The 11,547-nt window shown below is 53.7% G+C and overlaps 5 protein-coding genes across 5 annotated transcripts; 2 read left to right on the top strand and 3 right to left on the bottom strand.

The window, feature by feature from the left end:
• Positions 1–792: 792 nt before the first annotated feature.
• On the bottom strand, positions 793–2,244 carry EV422DRAFT_480020 (L-lysine 6-monooxygenase; the record flags this gene model as incomplete). The annotated part of the gene is made up of 2 exons (XM_053067291.1): positions 793–1,434; positions 1,495–2,244. Coding segments are annotated over 2 exons (1,392 nt in total), but the record flags the coding sequence as incomplete, so codon positions are not given.
• Positions 2,245–4,399: 2,155 nt separating this feature from the next.
• Positions 4,400–6,235, top strand: EV422DRAFT_503877 (uncharacterized protein; the record flags this gene model as incomplete). The annotated part of the gene is made up of 3 exons (XM_053068383.1): positions 4,400–4,684; positions 4,767–5,690; positions 5,795–6,235. 3 exons carry the CDS (start codon positions 4,400–4,402, stop codon positions 6,233–6,235), a joined length of 1,650 nt encoding a protein of 549 aa, XP_052928820.1.
• Positions 6,236–6,489: 254 nt separating this feature from the next.
• EV422DRAFT_492476 (S-adenosyl-L-methionine-dependent methyltransferase) lies at positions 6,490–7,928 on the bottom strand (the record flags this gene model as incomplete). Its single annotated transcript, XM_053067601.1, has 3 exons — positions 6,490–7,128; positions 7,193–7,531; positions 7,590–7,928. The coding sequence occupies 3 exons, from the start codon at positions 7,926–7,928 to the stop codon at positions 6,490–6,492; spliced, it is 1,317 nt and encodes a 438-aa protein (XP_052928821.1).
• A 339-nt stretch (positions 7,929–8,267) lies between these two features.
• EV422DRAFT_517539 (uncharacterized protein) lies at positions 8,268–10,133 on the top strand. The gene is made up of 3 exons (XM_053069455.1): positions 8,268–9,565; positions 9,640–9,834; positions 9,901–10,133. The coding sequence occupies exons 1-2, from the start codon at positions 8,672–8,674 to the stop codon at positions 9,658–9,660; spliced, it is 915 nt and encodes a 304-aa protein (XP_052928822.1). The 5' UTR covers positions 8,268–8,671; the 3' UTR covers positions 9,661–9,834; positions 9,901–10,133.
• Positions 10,132–11,331, bottom strand: EV422DRAFT_576323 (acyl-CoA N-acyltransferase; the record flags this gene model as incomplete). Its single annotated transcript, XM_053073229.1, has 2 exons — positions 10,701–11,331; positions 10,132–10,624 (listed from the first exon to the last, which is right to left on the bottom strand). Exons 1-2 carry the CDS (start codon positions 10,943–10,945, stop codon positions 10,132–10,134), a joined length of 738 nt encoding a protein of 245 aa, XP_052928823.1. The 5' UTR covers positions 10,946–11,331.
• Between the last annotated feature and the right edge of the window lie 216 nt (positions 11,332–11,547).

The raw sequence follows: 11,547 nt of genomic DNA on the forward strand, positions 1-11,547 counted from the left end.
TCTCGCTTTATCTGCTACGTGTGCCAACCCTGAGATGCATTCACTGACTTCATATTACTTATATTACAAGCAGAATCTGGAGCAACGTCTCTCTCAAGGCCTATCGAGCATCATGAGCGCCGCTTCTTTGTGCGGTAATTGTATGTTCCCTCGGAAGGAAAAGCCGTGGTTCCCCAGATACCCAACCATCTTGGCATTGTCCGCCCTCGGCTCCAACACGATTCGCTGCGTCGACGCGCAATCGCTCCATATAAAATCCATCAGGCCCGTCAACCACACGGCTACTCTGTGAGGACCCCGAAAGTCTTCTTCACCCACCAACACGTGCATGCCGCGGTCGTAAGCGTGGGCGGTGTAGTATCCAGCAAGAAGATCTTTTGCGGCCCAGTAGATCTCAAAGTACGCGAAAGGGGTATCATCGAACATGCCGATGCACGGTATGGAGTGAGGAGAAGCGAGGATCTTCGATACGTATGCCGTTTGATGGGCTTCGGTGCCTTCCTCTTGCCAGTACTTGTGAACTCGGGGGTTGCTGTGCCATCTTGCCAGCATGGTGGCATCGCCAATGGGGTCTGCCACGCGAAAGGAGAATGTCTCGTTGAGCTCGGGTATGAACCGAGAGAACAGGATCGTTGCTGGTGCGGGTTTTGTAGGGTACTCGACATGCTCTTTCTCGCCATCTCGAGAAGGCTTGCCGGACACTGGGGACGCCGGCGGAGTCAGGTTGGGTGTGAGGTGCGAGGTCGGCATTGCGTTGGGCGTTGATTGAAGTTTCATCCCTTTAAGGTGTGCTTTGATCGATTCCACTACTTCACCGCCACGAACGCCTAGGACCGAAAGCAGTGTGTCCGACAGGCCGTGTGTGTGCTCGCAGCATCCTTGAAGGTAGATCGCGGGCTGGAACCGAGATGGGTCAATCACTTGCGCCTTGTAATCGCGTCCCACCAATAAGTGGGACGTGGCCGGATCTCTCCGCAAGTACGCCATGAGAGGCGCCAGCATAGTCTCATGAGCCGACCGCTCGTAACCTGTGGCCAAGAACACGGCATTCAGCGTAAGGCTCTCGTAGATGGACGCAGCACCACGTCCGCGAATCAAATGGAGTATCACGCCTCCATTTGGTGCTTGTTCCATGGCGACCACATTGCGACCAGGAAGAAGCGTGCACTTGCGCTTGCCCGCGTGGGTCGGCAAGCCTTGCTGGTATAGCATTCCGTAAATTGAATCGATGAGGTTGGAGTTCACTACCGAGTAATTCGTGGCACCGTTGCGAGTGCGATGCGTCTGGCGATCCTGAGCGCTCATTTGGTAGAACTCGTCTCGGTATTCAGGATTGAAGACCTCGTTGACAAAAGGCGATGCATCAGAGGGACGCAGTGCCGTGTCGCGGAAGATCAGCTTGATTGTTGCGTTAGGGTAACGGTCGCTCAGATCCTAGGTCGGAAGGTTGATGGTTGCGCCCGAGTGCGTGACAAACATTGAAACAGTTCTCACCATAAAAAGCTCTGCCCCAGACTGCCCTTGACCGATGACAGCAATGGTGTACGGCGCATCTCGGTCAGGAAGCATACTCTGCACACGGTGGATATATTGCGACGAGTGCGCTACCGCCGGACAGTCACGCGACGAGGTGTTGTTACTGGCTGCTGCAAAGTACATGCGTGCGAATTCGGGATACTTCGGTTGCCCGCCGACGGCCATAACCAGCGACTTTGTCTCACGAACCGATCGCAAACCGGTGCTGGTGTTTTCCGACTCGACGCGAACACGCGAGACGACCCCGGACTTGTCGCACACGACCGGTTCGATTGAAAGAACCCGTTCGCCGTAGGTGCAGCTGTTATCGAACTTGGCGGCGACCCATGACAGGTAGTCGTTGAACTCTTCGCGATACGGGGTCCACGATCCAAGATTCATGAACGGGACGAGGCGGTCGTTCTCGTGGAGGTATTTGACGAACGAGAAGCGGCTGGAAGGGTTGCGCAGCGTAACGAGATCTTTGAGGAATGATATCTGCATCTTGGAGCCGTCGAGGAGCATGCCTCCGTGCCAGCAGAACGATGCTTGCTTTTCAAGGAACTCGACCTTCATGCGGTCAGCTGAAGAAGTGGTGTTGAGGTCTGCCGTGCTGATGAGCCCCTCATCTGCCATGGCTGTGGCGATGGATAGTCCCGCCGGGCCGAACCCGACGCAGAGGACATCACTGCAGTCGGTTTCTTGGGTCGAGGCTATGGACGACATGGGTATATCTGTCGGTGATTTGTGGGTGTTCTGAGGTGATGAGACGGCCGCTGAGCTTTCGGTTGAAGTGGGGGCAGTGAGAGTCCTCTGTACAGCTAAAATGCCCTCGAATCGATGAATAGGGACGGCGATGCTTATCCCCGTGTCATATACATATGGAAGAGGTCTACCATTATGCTCTCTGGAGGAACCGTTTGGGGAATGGATTGCGCAGATTGAAGGATGTGTACTACTTTCAGACGAATGCCTGCATCTCCGACATGCGCTGCGCTGTTCCGCACTCACTCCTCGATCCCGCCGCCGCCAAATGTTCACAAGACGCTTGCGGTCATCCCGTCCCGTCCGTGTCTTCCCTGGTATCCCAGGGATATGCTTTCCGCAGGTATGCCATCGTTAACGGACGATGTTGGCGAGGGAACAACCTTAAGCCCACATGGCCCCCGTCGCACCCATTCCGTCTTGCTCAATTTGCAACCAAACGGAACACAGCGCAGGCATGTGCCCCGCGGGCCTTTGATGCCGGGGATGGATCATCTTTCACGATGAGACGCTGCCATTATCCATATCCATGAAAATCTCGGAATGCGTCTGCGAATAGCCAGAGTCGATGCATCTGGCGGCAGGTTTGAACAGCGGCACCACTGGCAGTACGTCATTTTGGTCATGATGTGAATGCATGGTGAGTTGAATTTGAGGGTCGGCTGGAGTCGACGCTTCCGAGACTCGGAAGCCAGACAAATTCGACGCGCGTCAGTTCGGGATGGAGCGCTACGCGTAGACTTAAGGACTTAATGACCCGCGCATGTTCGTGCCGAGCCTCAATCGGCTTGCCAAAAACCTTATTTACCACTCGGGAGTCGGGTATGACTTTGATGTCTCAGCTGAGGGCCGACTCGGCTGGACGTCGCCGGGTTCCCGCTCGCACTGGTCGCAGCCCTCCTGAATGGCATCGTTTTGAGCATCCGTTTTGGGCTCCCAAATTTGCCCATGCGGTAAGGCAAAACGTGTCTGCAGCAACTATCCTCCACGTCCATTTTCCAGCAGCGCTTGTCCTTTGGCAAATCCGTCGTACGGGGAGAAATACCTTGCCTCGGTGTTTGAAAAAAGCATGTCTGGAATGTAGAGCCATGTTCTATCTCGATCTAGCATGGATGAGAAGAAATGGTCGACTATGATTCGGAATAAAACTATTATGCAGCCCACCCCGACTTATGGCACTGTTAGATGGCCGCATGAAACTCAACGTATGGTAGTAATGTATTGTCGAATGAGATCCAACAAGTGCCCGCGTCTCCTGCGTAGCAATGACCAAGGCGGCGCCGCCATATTAGTGCATTTAGATGCAAAGCACACCCACTCCCAAGCATCGTATCATTTGTGGTAGCTCTCTGTCCAACTGTTATCAAGGACGTAAGCACTTGCAGCTGATGAAACAGGAGTACGAAGAAGCAAAGAAGTCATTGGAACTAATGAAACCTGAGGAGCAGTGGAATCAGTGTTCTGTGCAAGGGCCTTGTATCGACAAGGCGCCTCTCACCACCAACTGGAGAGCGATTCGACGAACACATGGCGCGTAAGTAGAGGAGAATGAGCCGACATATGGTATGACCCACCCACTGCCATGAAATGAGCACGTCTTTTCCTGTCATAAGATAGCTCAATACCTACATCACCGTTGTGGCCAGCCTGAGTCCTTGGTTCAAAAGGGATGCAGCCTCATTTTGTTCCGGAACCTGGCCAACGTTCTTGGCGAGGCACGCGAAAGGCGGATAGGCCCTTTTCTTCTAAGACCGTCCCCATTGCACAGAAGCGAATCGACGGTAGTCAGTCTCTTACCCACCACAAGTCAAGATAAGGATGGGTGGAGTTTTCGCTCATTAAAATTAGCCACATATATGAGTCCAAACCATGGTGGATTGGTGGATTGGCCGAACTCTTCCTCATGCAGCTGTCCTCGGACCGCTGTCTGCCTCTGCTTCTGCGGTCCGAAAATGACGGGCGCGACAGCTGTCGAAAAACACGTCATTCGCGCCCTCAAACACCGCCGGCTCACACCTGCGTTCCTTCGGTCCTCACTTTGCATAAAGACCACAGAGGTGACGCCAGCACAACAGAACCCCTGCATAGTACTCCCAGCAACTTGTTAGGACGCAGCACCATGTCGTTAGGACAGTGTTTCCCACCGGCGCCGCGCTTCGTCCGTCGGACTTGTAGTGCGGACCTCTCCCGTCGCAGTTTCGGCAGCGACTTCGAACCACGCCGGTCGGTAGACTCGGGTCCCGTTTACGTGCAGCCAAGATCCAGCACCGACCTTGGAAGGCGTCCGCACGCTCGCCCAAGGCGTGCACAGTCCTCCCAACCCATTGTCTGGTCGGTAAGCGCCACTCCGCTGCCTTCACCGCCGCTGTCGAATAATCATTCGCTGGACGTCCCGCCCACCTACGTAAGTTTGCCAGCGCTCTGCTTCATCCCAGACATCTTGGACGTCAATCTAAATTGATAACCTTCGCCCTTTTTACTGACAGGACGTCGCCATGTCCGACAGCGACGGCTCGTCAATGCGGAGTAGCTCTGAGGTCTCTGTTCGAGCTGCTCCGATGCCCGACCTGCCGGTGCCTTCAACGTTGCCTCAGAGCCCTGATGTTCCGCCGCCGGCGTACCCTCGCACCTCACGGCCGTCGACTTCGGCAGGACAAAGAGCCTTCAATTCTCCTCCGGACGCCACATGCCTTGTACGTATCCCTGGCGCTGGGGACTTCTTCATCCACCGCGACTATGTGTCTCCCTACAGCACCACATTGCGCGATCTTCTAGACCCCCTATATCGCCCGACGCAGCGCACCCTCCGCATTCGTGCAGGGCCTGAAGTCGTCTACTGGGTTCGCGAAGGCGAATACACCGCGTTATCGCCTCCCCGTATGTCGGCGAACTCGCCCAGGACGGCAGCTGGATTTTCGACCGAGCCCGGGACGGCTTTGAAGCGACACAGATCCTTCTCCGACTTGTTCACCTCTGCCTCCCGTTGGTCTCAATCCCTTCTGTCTCGCCGGTCGTCTACGGCTTCCATACCCGCGGCCGACGAAACTGCTCGCATCGAGCAGATCATTGGCGGTCCTGCAACCGCTAATTCCTTTGACACGTATACGACTAAATCCGCATTCTGGGCTCATGTAAAACTGCACAAGTCTACCCACAGTGGTCGTCGCAACTCGCTCTCGCCCAGTAGGCTCAGGAAAGCGGTGCCGCGGCCGATCCTTTACATCGATATTCCTTGTGCTGCTGTGTTTGGCCCGCTGCTGCATTGGTTGTATACCGGCAGTCAGAGGGACTTGATTGATGCTTTGACGGCCGGTGGGGCTGAGAGCGCTTTCTTTGACTTTCTGAAATGCATTGAACAGCTTGGGATCGTGGATGAGGTATACGAGGCGATTGGGGAGTATCTTATCAAGGTATGTTGCGCCCAAAAATCTCCACGGGGGGGATGGCACTGCAAGCTTGATGTACTCGTCGAGCCTCGACTTTGAACATTCAGCTCATGAACTCCTCCGTACAGAACCCGCATCTGACAGTAACCCACGAGTTCTGCAAAAGGAACGTGCCGTTCCAATTACTCCGAACTTTTTTCGCTCGTTGCGATTGGGGCAATACCGATAAGCTCGCGGTTCTGTTGTGGTGGTCGCGCTTTGAGGAAGAAGAAAACGACTACTTCTTACCCACTTCGTCACCATCTCTCGCCGATGCCATGGCTACCCCGACGCCGTCCATGCGAGCGCTCCTCCGCAACGCATCCGCCTTCCTGACGAGGCCTGCGACAGCGGATCCCGAGATGGAATTACTCGCGCTATACGTTGATTTGATGGAAGTGCCGGATGTGCATATCGAGGAGTTGAGGAGGATGTTGCCACTGGCGTACGATCGAGTAGTTGGGGGCGGCGGGAGGCGGGCGATGTCTCCTACTCGCCATCCGAGAGGCGGCGTAGATGGTTCAACATAGTAGACATTAGACGTTAGAAGGCATGGTGTGGCTCCCCTCTGATATTATCCTCTATAATACGCGCCGGTGAAAGCGGCACCGAGTATCCCATGCGCTGGCGCCTGGGAATCCTGACAGATGTTCTAGTAGATTCATTCTTTTTTCTCTTCTGTAAAGCGTTTCGCATTTCATTTTCGATATATTAGGTGGCATCTACACGTTCCAATAATAAGTTAAATCGACCAGTAGTTACGCCCTTGAAAGTGCTAGGATATCTAGGAGACAAGAAACTTGAAATTCTGGTAGAAGGTCAACATTGGATTTTCTCCAGACTTTGTCCTCGTTTCGCTGAGGTTCGCATTCCGTTCCAGGAACTCTTGCTGTGTCATAACTGTCGCAGGGGTACTACGTCGACCCTCTCCCCCAACGACCTTGTTGTACATATCCCTCATCAATTCAAAATTCGTGGGAAAGAAGATGTCGAACCATCCCGGTTGCACAAGGTACGTAGAGCACGGAATCATCATGCCTTGATACCTAGTTTGCACGACCGGTGCATCGATGCCCGGAACAGCGTCCGGGAGAGAATCGAAGTCTGAGAGGATAAGACGATGTTTCGGAAATCGGGCGTGAAGCTGGTCAAATAGTCTCAGACACATTGTAGGAAGGAATTCCGGCTCTGTGAGATTTGGTGCAAACGGAAGAATGGAGCGGAGGTTGCGGCGCCATGGATGGGATATGAGGGGCGATCGGTACCCGAGGCTTGCCCGCAACTCTAAGTACCGTTGAATGGTAGGGTCATTGAGAGGTTCATAGGCTTCCTGGTAATCCCCGTCCTCGTCGATCAGAACGACACCCTGTAGAGGTGCCCCTGTCGCATAGTCGTACCGCACCATGTCGTGGGCAAAATTATCCTGTGTGGGAAGCTTCTGTCAGAATACGCCCGGGGGAACGAGGAGCCATACCACCTCTACTCACAATGACCTCCATTGCGATAATGAAGCATGAGTCCGGAACTTGTTCGTCCCACGTAAAGATCGACTTGTTGATGATTTCCACGCAGTTGTGCCTCCGTGTCACGTCCCTTACGTCCTGCCTTTCTGATTGTCTTTCTGCCAGTTTCGAGCTGATTTCGATGATCCGGTACCTCGTCCGCTCATACAGTTCTGGTTCATACATTTGGATATAATCCAAGATGTTGACCATCAGCGTTCCATTTCCGGCCCCGACCTCATAGATAATCAAATCTTTTATCCCTCCATCATCTCGCTTGAACTCTGAGACTATGTGCTTCGCTACAGCGTATCCATACCATGGCTGAGGTGAAGATTAGCATAAACCGTCTACAGGAGTTTGACGAGCTGCAGTCACATACCTTGAATAATTCAGTTGGCGTATGCCAAACCTGCCTGGCAATATCATTCGCTTCGTTGAAATCACCCTCCACTTCCCTATACAGCGCCGACAAGTGGTTCATAAACTCATAGCTGTCGCGGATATCCTTAAATCGGATATTCTCGGCGGGACTGAAAATGAAGGCCTTTTTGGAAAAGTAGCCATAGGATGGGTTGTACAGCGAATCGTCGATGAAGTCCCGCACAAGCATGCGTGCGCAAGAGGGCGGGTTCGTAGAGGCAGCGGCGTCGATGGCAGTCAAGCGCCGATATGATTCAACTGGAACAGGTTCGTGTTTCGGAGCTCGTCGTTTGTCCATTGCATCCCTGTTGGCGAGTACTTCCAGTTTAGCGAACCCACAAATACGCAGGATGCGATACAATACAAGTCAAATGACAAAGTAACCCTCTCAAACGCACCAGTAGTTCGTACGCTGGCAAACGCCAGCGTGGAAGCTCCGCCGTGCACTTGGCCCACAGTTGTTGAAGGTAGAAGGTGCTACTGGCTTTCTCAGGCACTTAATATCTCTTGGCCGCCGGTGGCAGACGGCGGCGGCACTCCTCCTTGCCGCGTTCATGGTCCCGCTTCTGTTGTTCCTACTGAAGCCGGTTTGGAGTGCTTTGGTTTGTTGCTATTGGCAGCGAGTTCGAATAAAATCTGGCCGGCGAGCATTGGGCGAACATCCGTCGCGTTGAAGAGGTCGAAGACACTTGGAGATGTCAGCAATGTCGAGCTGCAAACAACGATTCTTGAGAGTCTTCAGGCGTACTGCTATCTTCCAGGAATCATCAGTTGACACATCCAAGGAGGGTCTATCGGTCAAAAGCTTCAAAAGGCTAGGGCCGAGTTGAGTCATCGAGCAACTGGTAGAACATCTCTCCTCCGGGAGTCCGGGGGAAAAGTGGTGAAAACGGCTCGTCGGTTGGCCGAGCAAACCGCTCATAAAGCCTACAGCAAGGATACCCTCGATACAGTCATTACGAAATACAGCTTGCAAAGGAAAACGGGGGGAGGGTATAGGATAGGGCGTAGTAAGAAAGGGAACCGCCCCTGGGCTTTCCTATGAAAGCCTATCGCCCAGACGACCAACGCTACGTGTACGAGTCTGCGTACCAGCAGCGCAAAGGCTCTCGGTTAGAAAGCGGGACAACGAAGCAGGCGGCGAGCGCTCTATCGTCGCATAACAGCGATGTTGGACCGCCCAGGAAAGATACGAGCGGAGGTGGTTCGTCGAGACCGCGGTTTCCGGCCTTGGTGGCCGCGGCATCGCTCATCGCACATGTACCGACCGGGTCGAATGTGAGTTTCGTTGTTCCTATGCATGTTCACATGCGATGTCTGTGTGGATTGTCGTTTTCGGGACTCAAGAGCGTCCCCTGTCATCAACAGAACCGATATAGTCCCACCACTAATGCAACGAACCCGTCGGTACCTGCCCCGACCTTTTCTTCCACAACAAGAACAACAACAACATCTAAGGCAACAGTCCAGGGCACCGCAGCAACGAGTTCATTAGTAAGCCCATCGCACTCCCATCCGTCCACATCCGCTTTCCCTCCCACCGTTCAATACTTTGATACCGCTCCAAACGCACCCGACATCACTAGCATGACCCCCGCCCACTTCCTTCACTCCTCCCTACCACCAGCCCGCCTCCCACCTCTCCTCCGTCCTCTTCCACCTTCAACTTCATCTCCACTGGAGCTCCGACCGCACTCCTTACCTGCCGCACATCCAGCCGCTCCATCATATGGTTTCTCGGCGCCGGCGCCACTGCCTGCGATCTCGCCCAATCATCGGCGGCGCTCTACTGATATGGCTTACAGCAGATCGAGTGAGATAGGGATCGGTGCAAGTAATGGGTCGATAAGCGCAGATGAGGGACGGCAGGACAACAAGTCGAGAGTGCGACGGCTTTTTGAAAGTGAACGGAAGGGAAGACGGAGGGGATTCTTGGTATGTGTACGTTGCTGTACTGCTGATGTGATCTAGAATCGCGGCTATATGGCTGACCCGTGCACTTCCTGTAGGACCCGTTCGGATTGACCTGAACCAGTCACATGTTCCGGAACCGGTTTCCGCTCGCACGGACTAGATTAGATTAGCTTCCACGACCCAGTTATCATGGGGCGAATGTGAACATCTAGATGGGTTAGTTGGGGATATGCGTGCGAGACTACTCTGGGGCGGAGTGCTCGGCAATGTCAAATGATGTGCTATATGAGGTTTGTGCATGACTTTGAAGAATGTTAAAATCCGACCCTGCCCGCCCATCTGACGGATTTTTCCAGTTCGAGCTGACTCGATAGTCTCGCCATCCAACGACAGGGCAGCGGGAAGATGGACGGACGCAACATATGCCACCCTTGTATATATGTGCGCTGCTAAAGTAGACTTTGTGTGCAAGACACAAGGAATGCAGCCGGTAATCTATTCTTGAAAGTCCGCGTGTGCAATGGGACCTTATATTCTACGGGTATACATTACATTCTTTGGGTATGTGTGTCGCAAGCTATGTAAATCTACAATTTGCTTGATACGGCTATCCCGCCCTTTCCCTTTGCTCGAACTTTACCTCTTATAAAAAGAGGATCTGTCCTTCTAAGCATCAAAAAGGCCGCAGTTTTGTGTGGAAGTCTCACAGCGCGAACAAAGGAAACGCCTGCGGTGCAGAGCAGACCGATGAGCTTGCCATGCGTCAAGGAGGGCTCCATAACTAGGCGCTGCGTTTCGCAACAGTCGGAGAAGATAAACTCAGGTATGGCCTCGATCCAAGCCTGCACGCGGTCCACACCTCGATACTTTGTTTCGCCCACGAGAAGATGGACCCCTCGATCGTACGGCTCGGCGGGATAGTATCTACCAAACAGATCATAGGCCGCCCAGTACACTTCGAGGTACATGAATGGTACGCCATCGAACGCGGCGATGCAGGGAATGCTGTGCTTGGAGGATAGGACCTTGTTCAGGTACTGGCGATGATGGTTTTCATCCCCTCCTTCTTTCCAAAATTCGCTGTTTTCAGATGGGTCGAATCAGCGCTCCACCGGCGGAAGGGATATCTCGATACACACGCTACTCTAAAGCATACCTCACGCGAGGATCGGAGTGCCACCTAGTCAACATGGGGATGTCGGTCGACGGATCAGCGACTCTGATCGTAAAGGTCTCATTGAGTCCCGGCATGAACTTGGTGAATATGAGCGTTCCTGGCGCGGGCTTTGGTGGGATGGGATGAAGACACGTCTGGGATGAAGCAGAGGCTGGCTCTGCATCGGTGGACACCGACGTGGGGAGTCGCTTCTCACCGATGTTGTGAGCCTGATGTTGCTGCATGTTGTGAAATGGGCTCTACAATAGGATTTGGCGGTGAATGACGCGATATGCAAAGGTGAAGGTGATTTGGCGGTGATATGGGCTCTGTCGCAGGGCTTGGGATGAAGGTTGGTCGACCGACGAGCGACGACTGATGCGACATGACTTTTCAAGCTTCTCTGACATCAACGACAGTTTCAATGGGGGATTGACTTCCGACCTCCTCTGACCAGAAAGAATGCATGGGGTGGGAAGACTCGTTCCGGCTGCGGCCCCTGCATGCGTAGTGGTACGGTCTGGTGTCGGAGGCTCACCCGCGTCAACCGAAAAGAACGAAGCGCGACGCGTCCGTATCAAATACGGGAGGTTTGGGCAGCTGATGACCAGGATCATCCCGTCGAGAAAATAACAGTATGTACAGAAAGTCAAGTCCCAGTGCTTCCGGAATTTAAGGTTTTTTTTGCGTCGTTGAGATCCGGCGGTGTCCCCCCCGGGTGCTGCGCGCGGGCTTTTGGAAATAAATAATTTCCCCGTTGGTGCTGCGCAGTGGGCATCCCGCATGGAACTCGGACAAGCCTCCAAGTCGGATGGGAGTTGGATCTGGACGGCCCCAGTCTTCCGCA

Source organism: Fimicolochytrium jonesii (assembly GCF_025526975.1).
Source record: "Fimicolochytrium jonesii strain JEL569 chromosome Unknown EV422scaffold_3, whole genome shotgun sequence".
Classification (NCBI taxonomy): domain Eukaryota; kingdom Fungi; phylum Chytridiomycota; class Chytridiomycetes; order Spizellomycetales; family Powellomycetaceae; genus Fimicolochytrium; species Fimicolochytrium jonesii.